Source organism: Haliotis rubra, unplaced genomic scaffold (assembly GCF_003918875.1).
Source record: "Haliotis rubra isolate DU_JTF1 unplaced genomic scaffold, ASM391887v1 Scf57, whole genome shotgun sequence".
Taxonomy (NCBI): Eukaryota; Metazoa; Mollusca; class Gastropoda; order Lepetellida; family Haliotidae; genus Haliotis; species Haliotis rubra.
The window spans coordinates 2,917,557-2,943,707 of record NW_025767268.1 but is presented as its reverse complement, the minus strand read 5'-3'; the positions used below and the strand labels follow the sequence as shown (position 1 = coordinate 2,943,707).

Genomic DNA, 26,151 nt, shown 5'->3' with positions numbered 1-26,151 from the left:
GCCTGTCTATTTTTAAAAAATTATAAGGTTACTATAGAAGTCTATGGGAAAACATTTGGTGGTGTCTAACCTGTAGGGTTCGAGCACTTTTCAGTAATTCATACTTTACATAATTTCCTGTGTTTATTTCACCATGGAAACATGTTAGCATTAATGTAGAAGCAAATTTAAAGGTACTGGGAGTAAAGATAGGGCTGTTTTGAGTGGAATAGATTGTTTTAGAGTACAGAATATGAACGTTGCTTCGTTTTGTGGTCGAACAGTGGGAAAAGACCCTCACGGTGAATCTTTATCAAGTAGTGGTTCCCTGGCTTCTAAATTTGTTGGAACTGATGAATTTGACAACAAATTAGGTTAAAATCACCACTGCTACAACAATGTGAGTGTCTAAGTTAATCTCCTGAGGGTCAATTTGAAGTCAAATGATAAGAATATCATGAAATATGTTCACTGCTGACAGCAGAACATGTCACAAACCCTTGTTTTAAATGCAATGTAGCATATGATCAATTCTTTCTGTCTGTCCCCTTTTGAATATGCAACGACCTAATTTTCTTTTCCTTTTTTAAAAATATACCCCTTTTTTCACCCATAGGACTTTCAAAATGAATTTCTGTTTTATTAACAACTGTCTCATTGCTGTTATGGATTTTATGATTTGACATTTAATGTAATCTCATCACTAATTTCAGCTTGTAAAATGCCTGTTGGTGAATGGGGAGGTGTATCTTCACAAATACAGCAGAAAAAGAAGCCTTCACATCCAATGTGGTATTTCGACAAGCCAGCCGGAAGTCTATTGTTGGCAGTGTCTAATCAAGCATACTCCCTTTGCTTAGATATGCTTTACCAGCTTGTAGAAGTTGCAGTACTTGGACATGTAGGTACATATAGTACATTTAAGTGTCCCAGTCCAGTTAAGGCACCACAATCTCTCACTACAAAATTCCATCACTCGGTCATCCTCATCCATTAGAAATTTCTGACAGTGTCCCCTTAATGCCTCAGTGTGTAGTATTTCAGTTTCCCAGACATGAAATAAGGGCTGTACATCAATCCTAGAAGCTGCTTAGATGTAAATAATAACAACTGACCCTTGTGGAATGTAATATTATGGGTCTGAATTCACATTTTATTGACATGAGAGTGTTCGATATCTTAAAATTATCTCCCCTGTTTACGCAAATACATTTGTGTCTTTCTTTAACCCAGTAACCCATACATTACTGCAGAGAAGCTCTGTTTTTAGCTGATATTGCCAAACACTGTTAATTGTAATTAAAAATATTCAGTTTAGGGCAGGGTAACCAATAAATTTCCAAAGTTATGTGGATATTTTCACAGTGTTCCCTCTAAACTGGCTTATACATGAAATTGGTAAGTCTAACAGCCTCAAAACAATACACAGTCAATAATTTTGAATGTCTGGGAGTATTTCAAAGTCTTAGCTTGATGAATCAATAGATTCAAGTGTAAGTTCTTATCATGCTGTGGTCTAAAAGTGATTTCATCTGTTGAAGGGGTCATTTGCCTTGATCGACTAACAGGCGGCAAGGTACTGTGGTCAGTGTTTCAGACTGCTAGGCATAATCCAACCCCTCACTTATTACATTCTGGCAAAGTTCATCATCCAGCCTTACATATGTCAGGATGTTAAAGCTGCTTAATGTTAAATCTGTCCAATTTCTGGCCTGAATTCCATGATTTTTGTCGTTCAAAATATATTTTGGATTGATATGATCAAGGCAGTCCCAGTCATGCATGGAATTAACCCATGGCCGCCCTTCTTTTGTGAAATAAGAGTAAACTCCCATGGTATATGTATGATTTGAAACCTTTCTCTATTAATGCAGAAGTGCATTTTGTATAGCTTTGGTGAAATAGACATGATATAACTCTTACAGCTCTGTCAGTGCAGCAAATCACTATATTCTTGTGCCATATAGATATGTTGGACAAGAAAAAGTATTGAAGCTTCATGCAATTATATTTTTTTTCTGAGAAGTTACATGTATATACAGTACATAAATCACAGATTTGCCTAGGGCAAATTTTTCTAAATTTTCCTATAGGTTCCACTACACTAAATAAGTATCGCTTGCTAGCTGAGCCGGTCCGTATGTAAACAAGTCAAGAGAGACAGAGACATGTGACAGCTGTGATTGGATGAAATAGTGTAAGATGTTTGTTTTTTAAAAGCACATCCAACCAGTAATTAAAACTGACCACAATTTTAAATATTTAGTGCTGTCATTTTTATCACCATCACTTATCGCTTATTGTGTGTACAGATATTTTCCAGTAGGTGACATTTGGTGGGGAACTGGGGTTGATGTGTTCCGCTTCCTGTGCTCGCAAAACGAGCTGGACAAGTTCGCCAGATATTGTGTTTTATGGTAGTTTAAAGGCCAGAGTGTACCCATGTGTACATGGAATGGCTGTTGATAGCCTGTCTATTTTTTTAAAAATTATAAGGTTACTATAGAAGTCTATGGGAAAACATTTGGTGGTGTGTAACCTGAAGGTGATCTGCTGGATATGAATTGTTCTAGCCTCTAACTGATAAGGAATAAGCAGAGAAGTTTCAAAATTCTTACATTTTGGTTTTGTCAGGATTCCTTCATTCAATCTGTGCTGAGATGCTTCTTAGACGCAGGTTAGCTTTCCTGGTCCCCTTAAAGACATGCAATCTTTTTCGCTCTGAAAAACAAGCAGAAGATGAACAGTGAAATGTCTTTTCACAAAGCCAGACCAATTTTATTTCTTGTTTTACGGATCCCCCCGGTCAGATTTTTTCTCGAATAAGATTTTTTTTTTTTAAATTCCCTGCTCCAAAAATATAATCCTAAACTGGCCAAAAGTGTAAACTTACAAGTTATTTTATTTAGATTGTATTTTGCCCCATATACACTTCATAAATGCCAAGAGTAAAATACTTTTGGTATTAAGAAGGAATATTACTTTGACTGGTGATTTTGATTTTATATTTTTTTTCCCTCCAGTCGTTAAGTTTTCTGAGGACAAAAATCCGTAAAACAAGAAATAAAATTGGTCTGGCCTAAACAATATTTTGCAGACCATTCAGCATGGAACAATGTGTGTGTTTGTCAAGGGTGACCCTGGAAAAATGGTTCCACATTATTCTGGGAAACTTTCTTTTTAAAATACCCAAAAAGAATTTTAAAAAAATATGAAAAACAAAGAAATACAAAATAAATGAAAATAAAACAACAAACACAAAAGCCAGAGCACAAACACTGAATATGTGGCTTCGCTTGTATTTATTATATAATATTAGTTGTTAGTTTTATGAAGTTTATCTGTCAGCTTAAGACAGTGTACCTGTACTACTGTTTATCTGTGTTAAACCATACGGTTTGATTACATTGCACGATTTCTCAACACAAGGCAAAACTGCGTAGATCAGCAAAGAGTGAAGTCGTCATCTCAAATCAGGTGAGTTGTATGTCTATTATCTCTATATTGTGTTGTTTTGAAGTAACACAGTATGTTTAACAATCTAGTACAATAGGTGTACAAAGGCAGATCCAGAGGGGGGTGCAGAGATACACCCCCGTCCACTTTTGTCCTGACAGTTTGACAGTTTATTAAATGACCATTGAAACTCTCGTAAAAACGGGTAAAAATGAACTGTGCATCCCCGACCCCCACCCCACCCCTTTCTCAAAAAGCTGTATCCGGCCATGGATGTATGCAGTTGATTTGGTAAATAACTTTACTTGTAGCGCCATGAGCATACCAACTGGCGTGGAGTTTGGCGCGTTACAAATTCACTCATTATTATTATTATTATTTGGTTGGTTGGTTGCTGGCTGTTTAACTCCACACTAGGCATTATTCCAGCTATATGGCGGCGGTCTGTACATAATCCAGTCTGGAGCCTTAAATCCAGTGATCAACAACATGAGCATCGGTCTACTCATATGGGAATCTGACCACCTGATCCCCTTAGTTGCCCTAGAATATTCCAAATGCAGCAATCTCAGACAATTTGGTTTATGAACAGAGGATTTCAGTTTGGTATTTTCTGTTACTGTTACACACCATTCTGACATAAAGTATTCAATATATGTACACAGACGTCATAAGTGTAATGTATTTCTATTGTGTACACAGCCAATAAATTCAAAGAGATTTTGCACTAGGATTATTTACCTAAACATTGTAATATGAGCATGTTTATTCATTTAAAATTGTATAGTCTATATTCAAATTTAGTGTTCATATATTAACAATCATCTTGAAGACAATAACCTACTATAAATCACCTACTAGACAATTGTCTACAAGACAATCACCTACTAGACAATCACCTACTAGACAATCACCTACAAGACAATAACCTACTATAAATCACCTACTAGACAATCACCTACTAGACAATCACCTACAAGACAATCACCTACAAGACAATCATCTTGAAGACAATAACGTACTATAAATCACCTACTAGACAATCATCTACAAGACAATCACCTACATGACAATCATCTTGAAGACAATAACCTACTATAAATCACCTACTAGACAATTGTCTACAAGACAATCACCTACTAGACAATCACCTACAAGACAATCATCTTGAAGACAATAACGTACTATAAATCACCTACTAGACAATCATCTACATGACAATCACCTACATGACAATCACCTACAAGACAATCACCTACTAGACAATCACCTACAAGACAATCATCTTCAAGACAATAACCAGTACTATAAATACCTACTAGACAATCGTCTATAAGACAATCACCTGTAACTAGACAATCTGCTACAAGACAATCACATTCCAGACAATCACCTACTAGACAACCACATACTAGACAATCACCTACTATACAATCACCAAGACAATCACCTACACGTGAATCTCCTACTAGACAATCACCTACTAGACAATCTCCTACTAGACAATCTCCTACTAGACAATCACATACTAGACAACCACATACTAAACAAACACCAAGACAATCACCTACACGTGAATCTCCTACTAGACAATCACCTAATAGACAATCTCCTACTAGACAATCACCTACATGACAATCACCTACTAGACAATCACCTACATGACAATCACCTACTAGACAATCTGCTACAAGACAATCACCTACTGGACAGTCACCTACAAGACAATCACATTCCAGACAATCACCTACTATACAATCACCAAGACAATCACCTACACGTGAATCTCCTACTAGACAATCACCTACTAGACAATCTACTACAAGACAATCACCTACTGGACAGTCACCTACAAGACAATCACCTACAAGACAATCACCTTCCAGACAATCACCTACTAGACAACCACATACTAGACAATCACCTACACAATCACCTACACGTGAATCTCCTACTAGACAATCACCTAATAGACAATCTCCTACTAGACAATCACCTACAAGACAATCACCTACAAGGGCATCTCCTAAGTAGACAATCACATGCTAGATAATCACCTGCCAGACAATCACTTAAGTTGATAAAGTACTCTAATGATTACACAGCATGTTTACATGTCTCAGCTTGTGCTTTCTCAGAAAATAGAACTGGATCATACATGTTGGGAATGTGTTTATATCTCAGTTTACAAGTACACAACTGCATACATCTGTAGTGAAGTGTGTCCCTTGAACAGCAGATGAAACTCACGCTGCTGGATGTAGCCTGTGGGTACACTGTCCTAAATCAATGATGCAGGAAACATAGAGCAATTTATCAACATTGTTTCCCAAAACATCATGATATAACATGAACTTCCTAGTGCTATGCTCCATGGCTCCTTATGTTTTGTTCAGGTCCCTAACTACTGTCAAGTTGCCGTGCTCCAGGTTTCTAAGAAATGGCAGGTCATGTTATTTTTTAAGCCTTTTTTGGGTGAAACACTGATCTTAATATAATCTTGAAGTTGTGTCTTTCATGCTTATTATATTTCCATTGCCAGTCAGTATTTTGTCAGAAACGGTCCCCAAAAACATAAGATAAATTTCAACATATGCAACATGTTTACATATTAATCAGAATTAATTTTATATTACAATTTTAGGTTTCATATGAATACGGAAAGGCACTTTTGACAATGTTGATTTAATGACAGTTCGGAACAAAATGTCATATGTTATTTACATTGATAATCATGATTTAAAATGTTTTTTCACAATGTAATCTGCACGTGCATTCTGTCTAGGCAAAACTATTTTTAATAGATCTTAGACTGAACACTGCATACCTTAGTCGGCACAAGGTGCAATGTCAAGTAGAATGACAATGTTTAAGCTGTATATTTTGTTCTGTGAAAAGTTTAATTAGAAAAACACGAGGTAGGATTTTTGATATTTTCATAAGTTGTTCACTTTTTTATAGCACATAGTTTCAGATACCTGTAGTATACACTGACTGTCCTCGAACATCAAAGTTGCATATTTGTATAAACCGAAAAATAACATAAATATCATTACCAAAACTCTTTGAATACATCAGTTTTATATTTAAGGGTAGGGTCGTAGCCTAGTGGTTAAAGTGTCCACTCATTACACCGAAGACCTGGGTTTGATTCCCCACATGGGCACAATGTGTGAAGCCCATTTCTGGTGTCACATGCCCTGATATTGCTTGAATATTGCTAAAAGCAGCATAAAACCTCACTCACTCACTCACTCACTCTATTAAAGTGAGCAATAATCAACATACTACACCCCAAGATCAGTGATTAGTCTCTGGGACACTGACAACCTTAACACAGATCCAACTAAAACATTTTTAACAGTTGCATACATATAATTTTTCAACATTGTCAGTGATCACTGTTCTGACAATGGGGTCAGTTTAGACAATGGGGCCAGTTCAAACAATGATGTCAGTTGAGACAATGGGGTCAGTTGAGACAATGATGTCAGTTGAGACAATGCGGTCAGTTGACGCAATGACAAATGACAAAGACCCCAGAAGATACTTGAAATACTTTTGGATACGCTCCCCTGACAGCCACCCCATCCAACCCATAATCCCAGATCAACCTCGGCACTCGATCTCTACCAAGGGGAGATAATCAACAAATGAAACCAGTGAGTGAGTTTTTATTTTAAGCAGCACTGTTTCAGCAATATCACAGCAGGTGACACAACAAATGGGCTTCACACATAGTACCCAAGTTGGGAATGGAACCCAGGTCTTCGGTGTCACGAGCGAACACTTTAACCACTGAGCTACCCCCCACCCCCTATCACCAGTAATATTTCAGCTGTATGAAGTCAGTATGTAAATAATTAACCAACTCTGGAACAGACAATCCAGTGATTGACAATATTAGCATCAAGTTATCCAAAGTAGAAATGATGACTCCCATCAACCATGCCAGCAACCCCTCATTGACATTACAAGTGAGTGAGTGAGTTTTACCGCGCAATCAGTAATATTCCAGCCATGAGGTGGCAGTCTGTAAATAATCGAGCCTGGACCAGACAATCCAGTGATCAACAGCATGGGCATCGATCTGCGCAATTGGGAACCGATGACATGTGTCAACCAAGTCAGCGAGCCTGACCACCCCATCCCGTCAGTCGCCTCTTACGACAAGCATGGGTTACGGAAGATCAATGTTATAACCCGGACCTTCACGGGTTTGACATTACGAGCATCAATGCACTAAACTGATCAATATGCATTATTGAGCACAGCACAGTGAAATAAATAAATATACAAATCCGCAGTATCAGTTACAAGTTACCCCCCATCTCGCCAGTCACCACCTACATTTAACGTGGGTTGCTGAAAACCATTTCCACAATGCACATGAATAATTTCACGTGCGGTCTGTGTTAATTAGCACGCGTGTCATTGCTGGAAAACTTACCCAAACTATATCTGCTCGTGACAACTTCAACAAACACTGACGACAGTGAAAAGTCGATCACAACATTGACGACGAGGCGAGCCCAAACGTCTCTGGTGCACTGAGTGTTGTTCCTGGAACTGTCAGGTCGCGATAGCCAAATGGCTCACTTCCAAATCCAGAGCGATGGCATGTATTTCAGTTTACCTGGAAACTTCTGCTGTTTAAGGCAAGGGTCGAGCACAGAAACTTAGTGAACCACATCTGAATGTAAACGTGTCTTCACGTGACCTAGTTTCACCTATCGCCGCGGTTTGTGCATTGAAAAGGCTCAGGTAATATGATTGAAAAGTCGATATTGCTTCGTGGAAGTTTGTTTGTATCCCCTGCACTGAGAGCAGTGATAGCTATTGGTCTGTATATGCATTGATATGGTAATTAATGTTCTGAGAACCCGATTGAGGATTTCCCGGAAACCCTTGTTCCATATATGGCACTATGACGTAATCGTGACCAGGCAACCACTCGACTGGGCTCATGGCGAGCATAGCATAGATAAAACGTTTAACCAACCTCCATATCAGAAAGACGAAATACGATTGGTTCGCGGGATCCTGATACAATACTGCGAATATACACCCGGGGCTTGAGGATTGAAGTTCAGAGCTGGCGAAAAATTCTTTATACACCCGCCACAAAAAACCTTAGTGCACCGTTCTTTCTGTGCCTGACAAAACATTCTTGCACCACGCCACCGATTAGGGCTTCAACGAGTCCATTTTTTTGGACTCGAGTACTCGAGGGGCGAGATTCGACTCGGACCCGAGTACTCGAAATTCATACCTTTCAAGCAAACGATCAATTTTCAAGATAGTTACCTAATCATTTTAAGAAGTGAAATCTCAATCGATGTATAATATTTACTCTCATCTGCAGACTTGTAACAACTAATACCATACAGCCACACCGTGTGATGAGTAAACTATTTAATCTAGGTGTTAATAAAAACATTATCAGATGGGTTAAAGAATTCAGGGTACATAAAACTCAGTATGTCAGTGTCAATGGCTATCAATCTTCTTTTCTCTCAACCTCTACTGGAGATCCACATGGCTGTGTTCCTTCATCCGTACTCTTCGTTTTGTATACCAATGACTGTCAATATATGACTTGTTTACTGTGAAATTTGCAGATGACGCCACTGTTACTGGCCTAATTTCTGATTCTGAACATTATTATCGTCAAGGCATTGACAAAACCGTAATGACAGTTTTTTATCAAACCTTTATTTAAAGTGTGTTGACCTACAATTTTCTATGTTGGTATGGGGATCTGTCTCATCTTAACAAAAACAGACTTTTCAAAATTGTTAATACTGCTTGCAAAATTTCTTGAGTGTATTTCGAGTATAGTCAAAAAGACAGCTAAAATTAGATTTGATAGTTGACATATTTGATCTCACCATTTTGAACTACTTCCTTCTGGAGGCTGCTGTCGATTACCTTCCCTGAAAACAGAGCTCGACAGTCTTTCATACCATCAAGTATTCGTGAATGCAACAAATATTTTGATCACCATCATGTGATTAGAACTCGAATTATTCAGCCTCTTTACCTATGTGGTTAATTGAATTATATCATGTCAGTTTTATTTGTAAATAGCATTCGTTTTGAGCATGTAATTATTGTGTATATTTTTGTGAACTGTGTGTATATTTATTTTGAGACAGTTTGGATGTATAAGAATTTCCTCCGGGATAATAAAGTTATATCTTTTTTCTTAATATTAGACGTTAACGGCCGCTCATGCTTAGCACATGGTAGACAGTCCGTCAACGTCAATAATTCGAGTTACCCCCCCCCCCCCTTTAAAATGCACTCGAGTCCAGCTAAACCCGACTCGTCCTCGAGTACTCGAGTACCCGTGGAAGCCCTACCACCGATTATAAAATGCACGCTGGTTTTAAGACTTACACAACGCAGCTCTAGCGAACAGCCATTCTCGTTTAATTGTCTATTTGTGTTTATTCTTTCACAATGGCAGATGTGTGCGTAGCATAAAGCCACATTTAGTTTTGTTGGTTTGCTGCATGGTTAACACCGCACTCAGCAATATTCCATGCAGTTATATGGCGGCGGTCTGTAAATAATCGAGTCTGGACCAGGCAATCCAGTGATCAACAGCATGAGCATTGATAGATCTACACAATTCGGATACGATGACGTGTGTCAACCAAGTCAGCGAGTCTGAGCATCTGATCCCGATGCCTCTTAATTACGACAAGCAAGGGTTACTGGAGATCAATTCTAACCCAATTCTTCCCAGCGGTTCTATCCCAGAATTGTTTATAACAATGTGTTTGAGTGCAAATGATTCTTACTATGACGAGAGAGGTTTACAGTACAAGACAGTGATTAAATTGTGAGAGGGAACAGTTTACAATGACAGGAAATGATGTTTACAGTCCCAGGAAATGTTTTTGAGTGAATTTAAGAACATGGTCGCCATCTTCAAGGCAAAGAGGTCCAACAAAGGTCAAAATGTTCCCTCCCTGCCTCCAAAGCCCCCACCACCAAAGGCCCCCACCCCACCCCTCCAAGAAATAAAAAAGTCAAATTCTGCAACTCTGCTTCAAACAACATAACTACCAAATTGTGGGTCAACCAGATCAGTGAGCTTGACCACCCGTTGGCGTTAGTGGCCTCTTACAAGAAGCATGGGGTGCTGAAGCCCAACTGTAACCCTATTCTTCACTTCTTCACGGGTCAAATACACATTTAGTCTGGATTATACTGTTAGGCGCATAGGAAAGACTAAATACAAATATATCTAACAGTATTAGTAAAACAAGTCAATTTGTTTTGTTTTGTGACCTGAACAAAATAATAGTCGAAAAATCTATACAAAGTTAACGTAAAGACAGACATTGAAGAAACACCGTTCCCAACATGCAGTTTGAACACATGGCAGGACTCAGTCGGTTCCTTTGACGTTTTTTGCCGCGCTTATCACCTGTAAAAGTTCGGGCATCTTCCCCTATCCGTACGTGACACTGTTATGTAATCTTGACCGGTCAAACACAAGGCTGGGCCCACTGGACGAATAAATGAAAAAAGCACCAAGCATTTCACACACGACTTCGACGAAAGGGCAGAAATATGGCTCGATTAACTGAACTTCAGAGAGGCATTGCCAATGGAATGGTTCAGGCCGGATCAACGTCCAAAGGCCCAGTGTCAAGCGTCACCTGGTCTCAAGGCACGAACAGACAGGTTGAGTCCATCACTAGGTTGGTCTAGTTCTGGACACGGTACTCCATCCCACGGTACTCCTGCCCTGTAACGTCAAGTAAGGTTCTGTTGGCATGCTCAAAGAAACTTCAAAATCAACATGGTCTGATATAAAACAGAGAAGGCATCCTTAGGATTGCTCAAAGAAACTTCAAAATCAATATGGCCTGATATAAAACAGAGGAGGTATCCGTAGGCATGCTCAAAGAAACTTCAAAATCAATATGGCCTGATATAAAACAGAGGAGGTATCCGTAGGCATGCTCAAAGAAACTTCAAAATCAATATGGCCTGATATGAAACAGAGAAGGCATCCGTAGGCATGCTGAAAGAAACTCAAAAATCATTATGGCCTGATATAAAACAGAGAAGGTATCTGTAGGCATGCTCAGATTAAGGTACTCTTGGTGCACCTTCCACAGTCGACAGTACCACGTGGGTCACTTTTTGATTTCACACGGACTAGCCATCTGTACCGGAGCTTGCTCAGTACTCCCTTCTCGCATTTACAACAGCAAAGCAACGTTGTCTCATTGACTGCTAAACACCCGTGAACACAGCATTAGGCAACCTGCGCCATTGCTGTACCAACATGGTGCCCACTTCTTGAACATTCTGGGGTTGACGGCTCAAGGCACGAAGACTTCTTCTGAGAGCATACAATACGTGTTCGATGGGACTGAGGTCAGATGATCTCGATGGCCACTCCATGACGTCTATACCCACATTTTGCAGGACGTTTAGCCATCTGCAGGTGCAACTGTGCCAAGCATAGACGTTCATTACGTTCTACCTGTGTCAGAATATGCCCAACATATATAGGGTTGGCTGGTTGTTGTTTAACGCCGCACTCGGCAATATTTCAGCTCTATGGCAGCGGTCTGTAAAACAACGAGTCCGGATCAGACAATCCAGTGATCAACAGCATGAGCATCCATTTATGCAATTGGCTCAACATCACATCAAAGCGTCCCCTCCCCTTCCGAGGCATACATTGCATATCCTACCGCCATGTTACCACCATGTTATGTCATGTCATGTCATGTCAGAACTGAGCACAATTTGAAAACAGTCTGTCTGTAGCATGAAGCGGTTGTTTGTCAAAACGCCGGCTATTATAAATGTGGGCTCGTGTTTATCTGATCAATATCGAGAGGACATGAAAAGAATACTTTGTGAGTGAGTGAGTGAGATTAGTTTTACGCCGCACTCCGCAGTATTCCAGCTATATTTCAGATGTATAAAGTCAGTATGTAAATATATAACCAACTCTGGAACAGACAATCCAGTGATTGACACTATTAGCATCAATTTATCCAAAGTTGAAATGATGACTCCCATCAACCATGCCCACAACCCCTGATTGACATTACGAGTGAGTGAGTTTAGTTTTACGCCGCACTCAGCAATATTCCAGCTATATGGTGGCGGTCTGTAAATAATCGAGTCTGGACCAGACAATCAAGTGATCAACAGCATGAGCATCGATCTGCGCAATTGGGAACCGATGACATGTGTCAACCAAGTCAGCGAGCCTGACCACCCCATCCCGTTAGTCGCCTCTTACGACAAGCATCAATATTCTAAACCCGGACCTTCACGGTCGAGTACCTTGTGGAAAGAGAGGATAGGGTTGATAAGAAACTGAAAAAGCATGGGAAAATTTGCCAAATTGAAAAATTGTGGCCTTGAATTTACCAGCTGGCACAATCTTTTCTTTTTTATGTCAGAGAGATTGAGTATAAGGCCGCCTAAAATATAGTTCTTGTTTCTCATCACTTTTTTTAAAATGGGTAGGTAGGGCGGATTTTATTTTTTTTTTTAATATTTTTTTTCTGATTTGCTATACAATGTTTGTTGAAATCTTGGAATGCCGGAAGCTGAGACGGATTTCGGAAGTCTTCCGTTTTTTTACACGCTAATTTACCAGTGCAAACAAAGTAAAAATAAATTTAGGATCGGGCGGTAATGAGAAACACGAAATTATTTTTATATGGCCTAAGATTGATCAGCCACGGGTTAAAGATTAAAAACAAGATGACATGACAGAAGAGGGCAAACTTGTTCACACCCTCAACAAGTTTTAAGGTCGTCAAACAGTGACTTTCCTATACTGAACATTCGTTTTCCTTCATTTCATTGAGACTTGGAAAACGCTACTATACAGAACTTCTGCCACCTACGTTTACTCAAAGGCGAAAAAAGGGGCGATGGGGTAGCCCAGTGGTTTTAAAAAGCTTTCTCACCCTACTCCGGATGCCCCCGGTTTCGATTCCCCACAAGGGTACAATGTGTGAAGCCCATTCCTGGTGTCCCCCGCCCTGATATTGCTGAAATATTGCTAAAAACTGTGTAAAACCTAACTCACTCACTCACTCACTCAAGGCAAAAAGGTATTGAGACTAACAAGCAACAAACACACTTAGTGATAATCTGTTATTGTCGAGATTGAAATATTTTACTTGAAAGGAATGTCAACATTCCACCTGAAACAACCTGGTAATCAGATACAACATAACACTGAGTGAGTTTGGTTTTACGCCGCGTTTAGCAATATTCCAGCAATTTCAAGGCGGGGACACCAGAAATGGTTTTCACACACTGTGCCCATGTGGGGAATCGATCCTGGGACTTCAGCATGACGAGCGAACGCCGCTAACCACTATTCTACCCCACCGCCCACACAACAGGGGATTCACAAGTACCTTCGTATGGTCAGTAGCGTGTGTCCACTTTGTGCATTCATGCAGGTCTGGTATCATCCCTTCATTGAGGCCACGGAACATCGATAGTGAGTGAGTTTAGTTTTATGCTGCCTTTAGCAGTATTCCAGCAATATCAAGGCGGGGGACACCAGAAATGGGCTTCACACATTATACTCATGTGGAAATCGAACCCGTGTTTTCCGCGTGACGAGCGAACACTTTAACCACTAGGCTACCCCACCGCTTAGAAACGTCACCCCAAAGCCGTTCTTTTGCAAACACGCTAAAGCGGCCATTTGCAAAATCTCGTCTGGGTACTTCACCACATTGAACTTCCCCTTAATCAAACTGCTGCAGGTGTTACCCCAGGCCAGATCATAACTCTCTCGCCTCCAAAACAAGCCCCTTCCAGAACACACGGTCTGATACAACATTCACCCTTGTGTCTGTAGACAAGTGTCCTGCCGTCAACACGCGGACGGAGACGGAAACGAGTTTTCTCCACGCCCGGCTCCTATCGCAAGTGTCGCCTGCAATTTCGTGCAACTGATTGGCTGCGTTTCTTCGACCATTTCAACACATACTTTCTGTGGTTCAAATACAAAACGTCTTCGGTTGACAATTACAAAATATTTAAAAATCATGTTAAATAACATTTGCCTCTGAGTATATATTGCGGACATGGGTGGCGGGCTACATGGCTCAACGAGGAGCGAGTGAGTTTGGTTTTACGCAGCTTTTAGCAGTATTCCAGCAATGGAGACACCAGCTGCAGAAATGGGCTTCACGCATTGTACCCATGTGAGAAATGGTGCAAGGTGCTTAGGACACAATCCGAAGAAGCAATGTGATTCATTCTGGTCGCTGGTGTATTGCATTTTACAAGATCATATACTTGCCTGCAATAAATACCTGGAAATGTCCGACTAGGTAGAGAACAGGCTACAGTATAATGCTTAAGCGCGGAGGTCATCGTCAGTTCCATAGTAGGTAGTTACTCCGCCGTGGAAGTTACGTTTTTTGAATTTGGCAGATTGAAACATATGCTTCTCAGGAATTTGCCATGAATTAAACTGAGAGTTCCTGAAAATTTAGCCATGTTACTTACTGTGATGTTTAGGGACCGGTAATAATTTATGCCTATAGGGGGGTGGGGGTGATGCTGATTTTTATGGAGAAGCATGTACAATGTCAACTAATACGTACTGAGAAAGTGAACTCCCCTGCATATGATGTACAGATCAATAGCCTCCCCGCCCTCTTCCCATAATTTTTATGCATGATTTTCAAATATTATTTATGTACAACTGATAACAACCCCCTGTTAACCCCGCAACCCCGTGAAGTAGATGTGTACAAACTTGATGACACCATGATGATTCCATTCCCATATTGTGTCGTATTCTTGACTGGAACTGTCATGCTGTTGTATTAGATACATTTCATTGCGTTATGTAAGTAATGAGAATACACAGCCCGAGTAACGGATATTTCGCGATGCACTTGAATACCACTCGGAATCAGTTGAACGGGAACAACTACATACGGTTTCGGTTTTTGATTGCGGAATATGGACTCGTCCGCCTTTTAGGGTACCTGGGGTACGTATCTGTAGTACCTGTGCCGACAACGAATATAAACTACGATAAATGATGTTTAATATATTATTTCACAAAGCAAGAGAAGACAGAAGAAGTCGTGATATTTCTCAGCCTTACAAGTGTGTGATATAGATGGATAGAGTGTCAGTGGTGTGTATGAGTGTGAGCGAGAGAGTGCGTGTGTGTGTTTCCGTCCATGTGTGCGTGTCCGTATGGGTGTGAATTAATCCAGTAATTCAGTAATGTGGACTCCAGCTATAGGAAAGATGCCTGCACATAACAGAGTCGGTACCAGCTCATCCAGTAGTTGATATTATGAACCACAATACGCTGGCAACCGAGTTCATATTTATAAATATATATTCGTATTCCAGCCAAGGCCTACATCCAGTTACATACAGGACGACTGACACTCATGTCTCCGAGCCTGACCACCCGCTCCGCCATACGTCACAGTGTCCAGTTCTAATTAACGAGGGGACCCACGTGGTCTCGCCATTTTAAGACAATAATGGTGAAATCCACTTAGATGCGCATTCAATAATATACAAATGCTAGCTCGCTAGAGTAAAATAGCACACACACACAAATCAGTTTTCACAAATAGATATAACACTCATATTGTATTTGTATGAACGGGTTTCGAAAATGAATTAATTTGCTAAACACTATCGACCAAGCTGAGCGTTTTAGTGACTCAAGTATTATCTCCCTTTTGTTGTGGTAACCCCAAACTCCTTACCGGATTGTATTTCAGAACTGTCGGTGTGAGGAGCTTAGTTTCAGGAAGCGACAGCCTTTCATGACTTGTGTTCGAGTTCTACATTTCATTTGTACTGGTGAGTAACCGATTTTCTTGTTTATTACATTGTATACACAGACGACAAGCATCAAAACACGATGAGTTGATGACACCTGTCAGCGGGCAAATCGCCAGTACTGTCAGAACAAAATCCTTCGGGGCGGTACTCGGGTATGCATCTTGAAAGTGACGTCATCGGTAAAGAAAAGTTTTATATTTACTGTAGTCGGTCCTGAACGAAAGCTTATCAAAATAGATATAATTGACAAGGTATGGGTGGTATAAAATCTGATATTCAGGTAAGCTTCAGGAATATCAGACCTCCCATTGTTGACATTGTTGCAAATTACGCAGTAATGTAACATGTAATGATGTTGCACATGTAGTCATTGTTATAATGGTGTAGCATGTTGTCATTGTTGTACTGGTGTAGCATGTTGTCATTGTTGTACTGGTGTAGCATGTTGTCATTGTTATAATGGTGTAGCATGTTGTCATTGTTGTAATGGTGTAGCATGTAGTCATTGTTGTAATGGTGTAGCATGTTGTCATTGTTGTAATGGTGTAGCATGTTGTCATTGTTGTAATGGTGTAGCATGTTGTCATTGTTGTAATGGTGTAGCATGTTGTCTTTGTTGTAATGGTGTAGCATGTTGTCATTGTTGTAATGGTGTAGCATGTGTCATTGTTGTAATGTGTTGTAATGATGTTGCACATGTTGTCATTGTTGTAATGGTGTAGCATGTTGTCATTGTTGTAATGGTGTAGCATGTTGTCATTGTTGTAATGGTGTAGCATGTTGTCATTGTTGTAATGGTGTAGCATGTTGTCATTGTTGTAATGGTGTAGCATGTTGTCATTGTTGTAATGGTGTAGCATGTTGTCATTGTTGTAATGGTGTAGCATGTTGTCATTGTTGTAATGGTGTAGCATGTTGTCATTGTTGTAATAGTGTAGCATGTTGTCTTTGTTGTAATGGTGTAGCATGTAGTCATTGTTGTACTGGTGTAGCATGTTGTCATTGTTGTAATGGTGTAGCATGTTGTCATTGTGGTAATGGTGTAGCATGTTGTCATTGTTGTGATGGTGTAGCATGTAGTCATTGTTGTAATGGTGTAGCATGTAGTCATTGTGGTAATGGTGTAGCATGTTGACATTGTTGTGATGGTGTAGCATGTTGTCTTTGTTGTACTGGTGTAGCATGTTGTCATTGTGGTAATGGTGTAGCATGTTGACATTGTTGTGATGGTGTAGCATGTTGCCATTGTGGTAATGGTGTAGCATGTTGACATTGTGGTAATGGTGTAGCATGTTGTCTTTGTTGTACTGGTGTAGCATGTTGTCATTGTGGTAATGGTGTAGCATGTTGACATTGTGGTAATGGTGTAGCATGTTGACATTGTTGTGATGGTGTAGCATGTTGTCTTTGTTGTACTGGTGTAGCATGTTGTCATTGTGGTAATGGTGTAGCATGTTGACATTGTGGTAATGGTGTAGCATATTGTCATTGTTGTGATGGTGTAGCATGTTGCCATTGTTGTACTGGTGTAGCATGTTGCCATTGTGGTAATGGTGTAGCATGTTGACATTGTGGTAATGGTGTAACATGTTGTCTTTGTTGTAATAGTGTAGCATGTTGTCATTGTGGTAATGGTGTAGCATGTTGACATTGTTGTGATGGTGTAGCATGTTGCCATTGTTGTACTGGTGTAGCATGTTGTCATTGTGGTAATGGTGTAGCATGTTGTCATTGTTGTAATAGTGTAGCATGTTGTCATTGTTGTAATGGTGTAGCATGTTGTCATTGTTGTAATGATGTAGCATTTTGTAATTGTTGTAATGGTGTAGCATGTTGTCATTGTTGTAATGGTGTAGCACATGTAGTCATTGTTATAATGTTGTAGCAGGCTGTCATCGTTGTAATCATGTATTATGTTGTAATGATGTAGTACATTTTGCTATGTTTGGAGCACTTCACTTATACGGTACCATTGTTGTAGGTACTTCCGTTTGTTGTATATTGTCTAACCCTAACCCCAGCTAACATCATGTAACTGGGCCGGTAAGAGTTCTGCCCGTAACCCCTGCTTGAAATGTATACTATTTATTATTGTTATTTCTATGGGTTAGGGTTTAATTTTAGGGTCTAGATTTAGCATTATGTTAGGTTTATGGTTAGGTTTAGGGCCAGGGATTGGGTAAGCTTCCTATAAAAAATCATCTATTCTTAGGCACTAATTAATAAAAAAACGGGGGTTACGGGCGGAACTCTTTCCACTGGGCCATTACTGGTCAAGTAAAGTCAGAAAATCAGGCCCATTGAAGGCATTCAAGAACTGTGACTGTACTGTACTATTTTGCACATTGGCGTTGAACTGGACCAGTACACAGCCGTAATGGTTGCAAATTGGCCCTTTACAGATTGGCCGGCACTGGCCCAGTTAAGTTGAATACAGTTTCTACTATTTAAAACACACACAAGAAGAAAAACACAACAACAAGAAAACACAAGTTTGTACAAATGAATCTAATTCATAAAACAAGATGAAAACATGGATGCGTCATTCCTTCATTGATCCAGAGTCCGTTGTCCTTCTTGATGAGCCTGTTCAACAAAAGTTTCAAAATTCAATTCAAATTTTCATTTACTATTCAATCTTTCCAATGTTTTGTCCAGTTTATGACATGATTATCAAACAATGCTATAATCTAGGCCATACATTGAATTTATGTTTTTCAACAGGTTTTCCATGATCTAACAACATGACATACATACATGAATGTTTCAAAATGCCCTTGTCCCAGCGAAATTCATACTGCATGTTGTTGTTCAAAATTTAGGCCAACACTTAACCTTAGTTGAAAAAGTAGTCTCTATAAGTGATTCACAACAAATACCGTTATTTTTAAGTGTCACACTAAGTCAATCTATATTCAGAAATGTGGAACATATCACACTCTACCTTTTGGCCACCTCTCTTGAGCAGACAGCATGGTCCTGAGGTAATCCCCCACAATTCACCAGACAGGAAGGGCACTGTCTGCACTGGGCCAGTACTTGGCCGTTACAGTATTGAGGTGCAGTATTTACGGTAACCACCCATATGTGGCCCAGTACAGTTTTGCCAGTTTTAACGGAAAACAAGCATTGGTCCAGTACTGGGTCTATACTGTCGTACATTTGCCAGTACCAATGGTACAGGCCAGAACGATGCCAGTACTGGCCCAGTTATGTGATGTTAGCTGGAGAACCCTAACCCTGCTAACCCCAACCCAAACCTTAAGCTTCCTTCCGATCATGCACAGAAAATATGTATAATGGTGCTGGTATAAGTACATCTACCCCTATGTTTAATGAAAAGGTAATATTGTACCTATAGTAAGCAGAGGACCCCTGAAGATCAGGGTTAGATTAGGTCAACAGCAACTCATGTTTGTCGAAAGCGACGACTACTGGGATCAGGTGGTCACTGTCGCCGACTTGGTTGACACTAGTATTCTCCTTTAACGTCGGTCCTCAGTCCCAAAGCAGATTGAAAACCACTCGAACCTACAACTTTTGTTTTCTGCAGGTCCTTATGACCAACAGCTTTTTTATCCTCAATAACTAAGAGTATTATTTCCATATGAAAATATAGGGCCTACACATTCTGATCAGGACCCACAATTTTTTTTATGGTTCTGGGTCCTTAGGACCTGCAGCTTTTCAGGGTTAAAGGGGCACTGATCCAGAGCAATTTTTGTGACTGGTTGTTGCTTTTGTTATTGTTTTTCTCACCGTGAGTACCCGAATGATATCACAGAATTCTTGACTGGTTCCTGACCTCTGCTGCACCAACTGCATGCACAATTAATAGTGCAAGTATCGGATTGATCAACAAATATTAAATCTTTTTTACTCGATAATATTTCCATCTTCATTTTCATGTAATTTTTTCGAAGTTGAACCATCTGCCAGTGGAAAAAATGTTAAGGCCGAAAAATAATGTAGTCAATGTACATCTGTATATTTTGTCTTATAATCCTAATTAGTTTATTATCTTATTTGTATGCATTTTGAAACTTAATATAACGCATACGATCTGCTTATACTTACAGTGAATTTATAACATGACTGTAATCTATAGACATTTTATAGATTGCCAGTGTGAATCATATTTCACAAACGCCCTAAGTGCGACCTAGTGTATAATGTCTCTCATTACGCTTCACGGCGAAAAAATTCTGTTGAATGCTACCACAAATGAATAAAAGCAAAATGCAAATATTAAAATTAAAAGACTAAAGTTATAGCAACACTGTCAAGCTATTACCTTGTTCAAGGAATGTATCTATCAATATCCACATAAAGGAACGATATTCTATTCATCTTCTGTTCCATGTCGTGTCTTTTAACAGTCTAATGTGCAAAAAAGTGATATATCGTTACAGGTTTTTCACATTGGTGTATAATCTCAGTGGGGTAGTGGGGTAGCCTAGTGGTTAAAGCATTCGCTCGTCATGCCGAAGACCCGGGTTCGATTCCCCACATGGGCACAATGTGTGAAGCCCATTTCTGGTGTCCCCGGCTGTGATATTGCTGGAATATTGCTAAAAGTGGCGTAAAACTTAACTCAGTCAGTCACTATAATCTCAGTGGTCACCCAAGATAGCACACCTGGCAACTAATTGCATGATGTCTGCCATTCTTTAAAAAAGTAATTTAGTTAGCCAATAATGAGCAATTAATCAACGTATTGGCGGTTAATCTTTTGAAGGAAGGTCGTTCTTTTTTACACAGGTACTTTACGACAAGGTGTATTCAGTATAGATTAGTAAGAACAGTTATTTGTGTCTTGGAAGTCTACTGTTATCAAACATGTCTAATAACACTGATTCCAGATAGTAATTCTTCAATTCCAGACCATCGGCGCCTTGTTTGGTTTGGTGGAACTTCACAGCAAGGTTGGAATGGCAAAACATGCACCAAGGGGAACATTTGAAAAACAGAAAGATATTTTCCTGTGTTGCAGAACTGGCGACTTAAACAAATTAAGGTAAGTTGTTTCATGAAATTGTTTTCTTTATAGATTTAATGTTTAATTCCGAAATGATCTTACTGTCAAGCAATACAGAGCTCTGGATATCTGCCATATGAAACTCCCCACTTAGGACTAATTCAGTTTGCTTTTCTACACATACATTAAAAATGTCAAGAACCCAATAGTATAACAACACTCTCTGTTACTCAGTGTTTCAAGTGGATTACTTCATTTCTGTAGTGACTAGTGGTGTGTTGATTTGTAATCATAGTTAATTTAGAATACAATTGTTAATAACAGTCTGTTTGATTTCATTTGAGACCGATGAATTACTCACTAAATCAAAATCTAATAAATGCAACAAAACCAAATAAAAAATGTTGTTTAACAAACTATCATTATTTTGTTGTCACTTTTCGCTATTTCTTACAAGGGGGCACCACCTACTGGTAGAACAGCCATGTAATCAACAAGCAGTTGCAGTGAATTTCAATTTCACAGGTACAACTCGCACATCTGGCTGTTCTATTAGCAAGTGGTCCTCCCTCGTAAGATAGCGAAAAGTGTAACAACAAAATAATGATCGTTTGTTAAACAACATTTTAATTCAAGTGTCCAAAATTATGAGACAAATCATCAGAGTTGGTCTGTTGATTTCATGTGACTGTGCAAAATTTGTTTTTGTTGCATTTATTAGATTTTGTGTTAGTGAGTAATTCATCGGTCTCAAATGAAGTCAAACGGACTATATATTACATTTCTTTGATGTTGATTTGTTTCACAGTCAGCTATTTTACAAAGTTTCAGTTAACTGGTAGTTTCAGGTTGGGAATCAACAAGTAACAGTTGTACCGGATATGTTTAGTGTTGTAGGGGCAGCAAAATTACGAACAGCTGGCTTAGGCACAGCGACTTGATGTGCAGAGTTACTTCCCTTAGTAATGTCAGAAAGATTTCCTTGTTTAGCTTCTACTGGTACTTTGAAATCAAGTCTTTTGCATTTCAAACTTGCATCAATTTGCGGTCTTTTTTCACAGGAAGCTAACATGTTTTGATGCTCTTGCCACCGGTGTTCACTTTCACAAATTCACTATTCAGACAATGCCTATTGGAAATTTAAGGTTTGATTCATCTCAAGCTACCCACAGCTGTGAAATTCCTTGAATTAAGATTCTGTCGTAGAGAAACTTTGGAAGCAACTTTATCTATTCAATACCTTACTAGTCTAGGTATCCTCAAAAAGAAAAAAGGCTTTCATGGTTTGAAATCTTTAAAATACTTTGAAAACGAACCACAATTTGCTTATAGTGTACATGCATTTGGTCTGGCACTACAGATACAGAGTTATTGTCTTCAAGTAATCTTTTTTTTTTTTTTTTTTTTTTTTTTTTTTTTTTTTCATTCAAAATCAGTAGATACATGTATACAAAGCACATGATGCAACAACACTTGTACACCGTAGGAGAGAAATTCATATGGGTTGGCATTACACATATTGGGATCTTCATTAGGCTGGGAATGTGTGCAGTAGAGATGACCATTTTCTGTCAAATTGTAATATGTTTTGATTCTTACTGGCAATAAACTTTTCTGTCTTGAAGATATCACTCAATATTTTTACAAATGTATCCAGTGATAATTTATTTTTTTAATACTTGATATATGGATATATTTTTACTGGCAAGAAGTATGTGATTCATAAGGTCGTTATTATATCCGCCAATTAAGACTGTATATTTTGTAAGGGTAAAAGTTTCTGATGATTTATCTTCAATATATTCTTTCACTTTCAGCCAGAACGTTTTCACACATTCACATTCCCAATAAACATGTATCAAATTTTCTGACATTAAATTACAAAATGAGCAAAGTTCATCATCTACTAATTTCATTCTCAATAATTCTTTCTTTGTGTAGACAATATTGTGGATAAATTTAAACTGGAAGTCAATCAATTTGGTATCTTTTGTACATCTTCTATATTTTCTAAAATATCTTGCCATGGAATTGCAATATCAAAGATATTTTGCCATTTTTCACATGTTGATGGTAGGTTTTCAGTAGTTATAAGTTTGTCATAGAAATATCTGGATCTGTTTGGTGCTGAAAGTAAATCTATCAGTGATGTGTTAAGATAATGATTATGAACAATCAATAAATTCTTTCTTATAGTTTCTTTCCATTTTTGGGGTATATTTGAAAGAACCTGGTAATAGTCAAGAATTGTGCCTTTAATTTTGTAAGTTTTCTTAAGTTCACTAAATGGCAAAATACCTTGATCATTACACAAGTCTCTTATATAGAGTGAATACCTTTGAGATGCCAATGTCTTATAATGAAATTACTATTTTGGAATTGGTGATTGAACCAAAGGGGTTGAGATAAGATTTGATCAATATCTGTAAAATCAGTTTGATGTGTTTTATAGAATATTCCCCATGCAGCCAATACATCTTTCCAATAGGGATTTATAATACTGACATAGTTTTCAATATTGGCTCCAAGCAGAAATATATCTTTAAATGGAAAGATACTAGGGATAGAATTGCTATTATTTTGAAGATATTTATGTAAAACTGACAGTTTTAAAGAGTTTATGAATACCTGTACATTAACCATTCTGAGTCCCCCCTCTTCATATTTTCTAATAAGTGTCGTTCGCTTTATCTTATCCCGCTTATCATTCCAGATGAATTTATAAAATATATTGTTTAATTTGTCAATGAATTCCTTTGGAGGATTTGGGAGTGAGGTGAATATATGCACCAATGATGAAAGTGCTAAAGTTTTAATAACAGTTATTTTCCCTATTAATGTCAATCCTATAAAGTAATCTTAGTTATCTCCCTTTCTGGCTGGAATAGGTCTCTGTCAAGCAATGCATCTTGTAAGACATGAGCAAATCCAGGATCAGACTAGGTGACTTTGATGATAGCGTGTCATCGACCACTGAGTCATTTATGATATCTATCACTGGATTGTCTGGATTCGATGAATTACTCCTGCTCTCATATGCAGGAGTGTTGTGCGGCATAAAACAACAAAGCATCCAATAAAACCCTCCCATTCTGGATGCTATTCCATTATGGAAAGCCACATTTACATGTGCGAATTGCTCCTATGAAAATCCGAGTTAGAATCAGTATTTGGCAACCCTCCCTGTAGGAAGATGTAGCTGTTGGAATCAGTGAGTGCATGAGTGAGTGAGTTGGGCTTTATGCCTCTTTTAGCAATATCCGATCAATATCGCGGCAGAGGACACCAGAAATGGGCATCACACTTTGTGCCCATGTGGGGAATCGAACCAGGGTCTTTGGTGTGATGAGCTAACGATTTAACCATTAGACTACCCCACCTCCCCAGGTGTTCAGGATAGATGAAAATGCCATGCAGCTGAGAGAAAATGATAATTTGGAAAAATATTTACAATAATACCGGCCTTAAACTTGTGTGAATGAAAGATAGATATATTATACATTAAACAATGAGGGAAATAGCGGCTATCAATTTATGAAAGTTTTAGGCACTCACACTCTTCAGCTTGAGTAAACATGGAAAACATACTTGTATTAGAGTGACCTCCCCTGCCCTATTCAAAAGCGACTACACCAAGCTAGTGAAGCAAACATAAAATAACACAAAAAGTAGGATTTGACGCTTACACAAAGAAAGAAACATGCAAATAGCGGAATGGTGTGGCACAATTCAGTCTCTCGACATGGGGTGAGTTTGCTTTGATAGAACTGAAATGTGTGTATCGGTGGAGCCTTTAAAGGCCTTAAATTTTGTGGCTAAAACCCTGTGTGAATCTAAGCGTCGCATGCTATATATTGTGTTTCTTTGCAGGAACTTGGTGGATGATAATCACGTGAACTTAAACATCACAGACGAATGGGACAACCCACCATTGTGAGTGAACATAATTAGAAGGGCTGGCGATTGACATAAATCATTGAGATTGATAATTGTCAACTAAATATTGGTCGATTTTCAATAAATATAGAACTTTCAGGGAAAATGCGAAAATATTCTGAAAGAAATCAACATATTTCACATCATAGGTGAATAGTGCATGGCATATTTATGCATAGATTACTCACAAAAACAACTCCCTAAATGTACTTCAGTAGCAGCCCATATGTAATGACCCAACTTTGTCTACTGTGATATTAGGGACCGTTTATCAATTATCGATGTGAAAATTACCCAGCTTATGGGATGAAATATTATTTTAGCTTAAGGGACAATTCATAATTTATGGCTAGGGGGGTGATGATGATTCCGTTGATTTTGTACAAGACATGCAGGGGGTCACTTACTTTGTACATAAATTTTAGGGAGTCTCTCACATTGTACTTGCTTCTCCATAAAAATCATCATCCCCCACACACACACACACACACACACACCACCCACCATAAAATATGAATGGTCCCTTAAGCTAAAACAATATTTCTTCACAAAAGTTAAGTAATTTTCATATTAATAATCAATAATAGTCCTTCCCATCGACGATACTTTCGATTATTCATCTTTCTAGCCAGCCCTAATAATTAGTCCTATTTGATGCAAACAGTATGATGATAGTCTGTCTTTGCAAGAGGCTGATTATTGTTATTATTATTATGCTAATAGACCCGTGAAGGTCCGGGTTAGAATGAACCTTCAGTAACCCATGCTTGTCGTAAGAGGCGACTAACGGGATTGGGTGGTCAGGCTCACTGGCTTGGTTGACACATGTCATCGGTTCCCATTTGCTTAGATCGATGTTCATGCTGTTGATCATTGTCTGGTCTAGACTTGATTATTTACAGACCGACACCATATAGCTGGAATATTGCTGAGTGCAGCGTAAAACTAAACTCACT

At 38.8% G+C, this 26,151-nt stretch overlaps 2 protein-coding genes across 6 annotated transcripts in view; one reads left to right on the top strand and one right to left on the bottom strand.

Moving 5' to 3' along the window:
* Positions 1-8,382, bottom strand: part of LOC124254288 — a 53,856-nt gene extending 45,474 nt beyond the window's left edge. The window contains exons 1-2 of one of the 2 annotated variants that reach the window (XM_046688202.1): positions 7,886-8,382; positions 2,598-2,700 (exon numbers count right to left, since the gene is read on the bottom strand). The gene's annotated coding sequence lies outside the window, so the exon portion shown is untranslated. The remainder of the gene's footprint in view (positions 1-2,597; positions 2,701-7,885) is intronic. The other variant, XM_046688204.1, reaches the window with a different exon arrangement.
* A 7,815-nt stretch (positions 8,383-16,197) lies between these two features.
* Positions 16,198-26,151, top strand: part of LOC124254313 (ankyrin repeat and BTB/POZ domain-containing protein 1-like) — a 41,085-nt gene continuing 31,131 nt past the window's right edge. For all 4 annotated transcript variants that reach the window (XM_046688233.1, XM_046688234.1, XM_046688232.1 and 1 more), the window contains exons 1-3: positions 16,198-16,299; positions 21,165-21,298; positions 25,130-25,192. In XM_046688233.1, the coding sequence (XP_046544189.1) occupies positions 21,213-21,298; positions 25,130-25,192 (149 nt within the window). In that variant the 5' untranslated portion in view covers positions 16,198-16,299; positions 21,165-21,212. The remainder of the gene's footprint in view (positions 16,300-21,164; positions 21,299-25,129; positions 25,193-26,151) is intronic.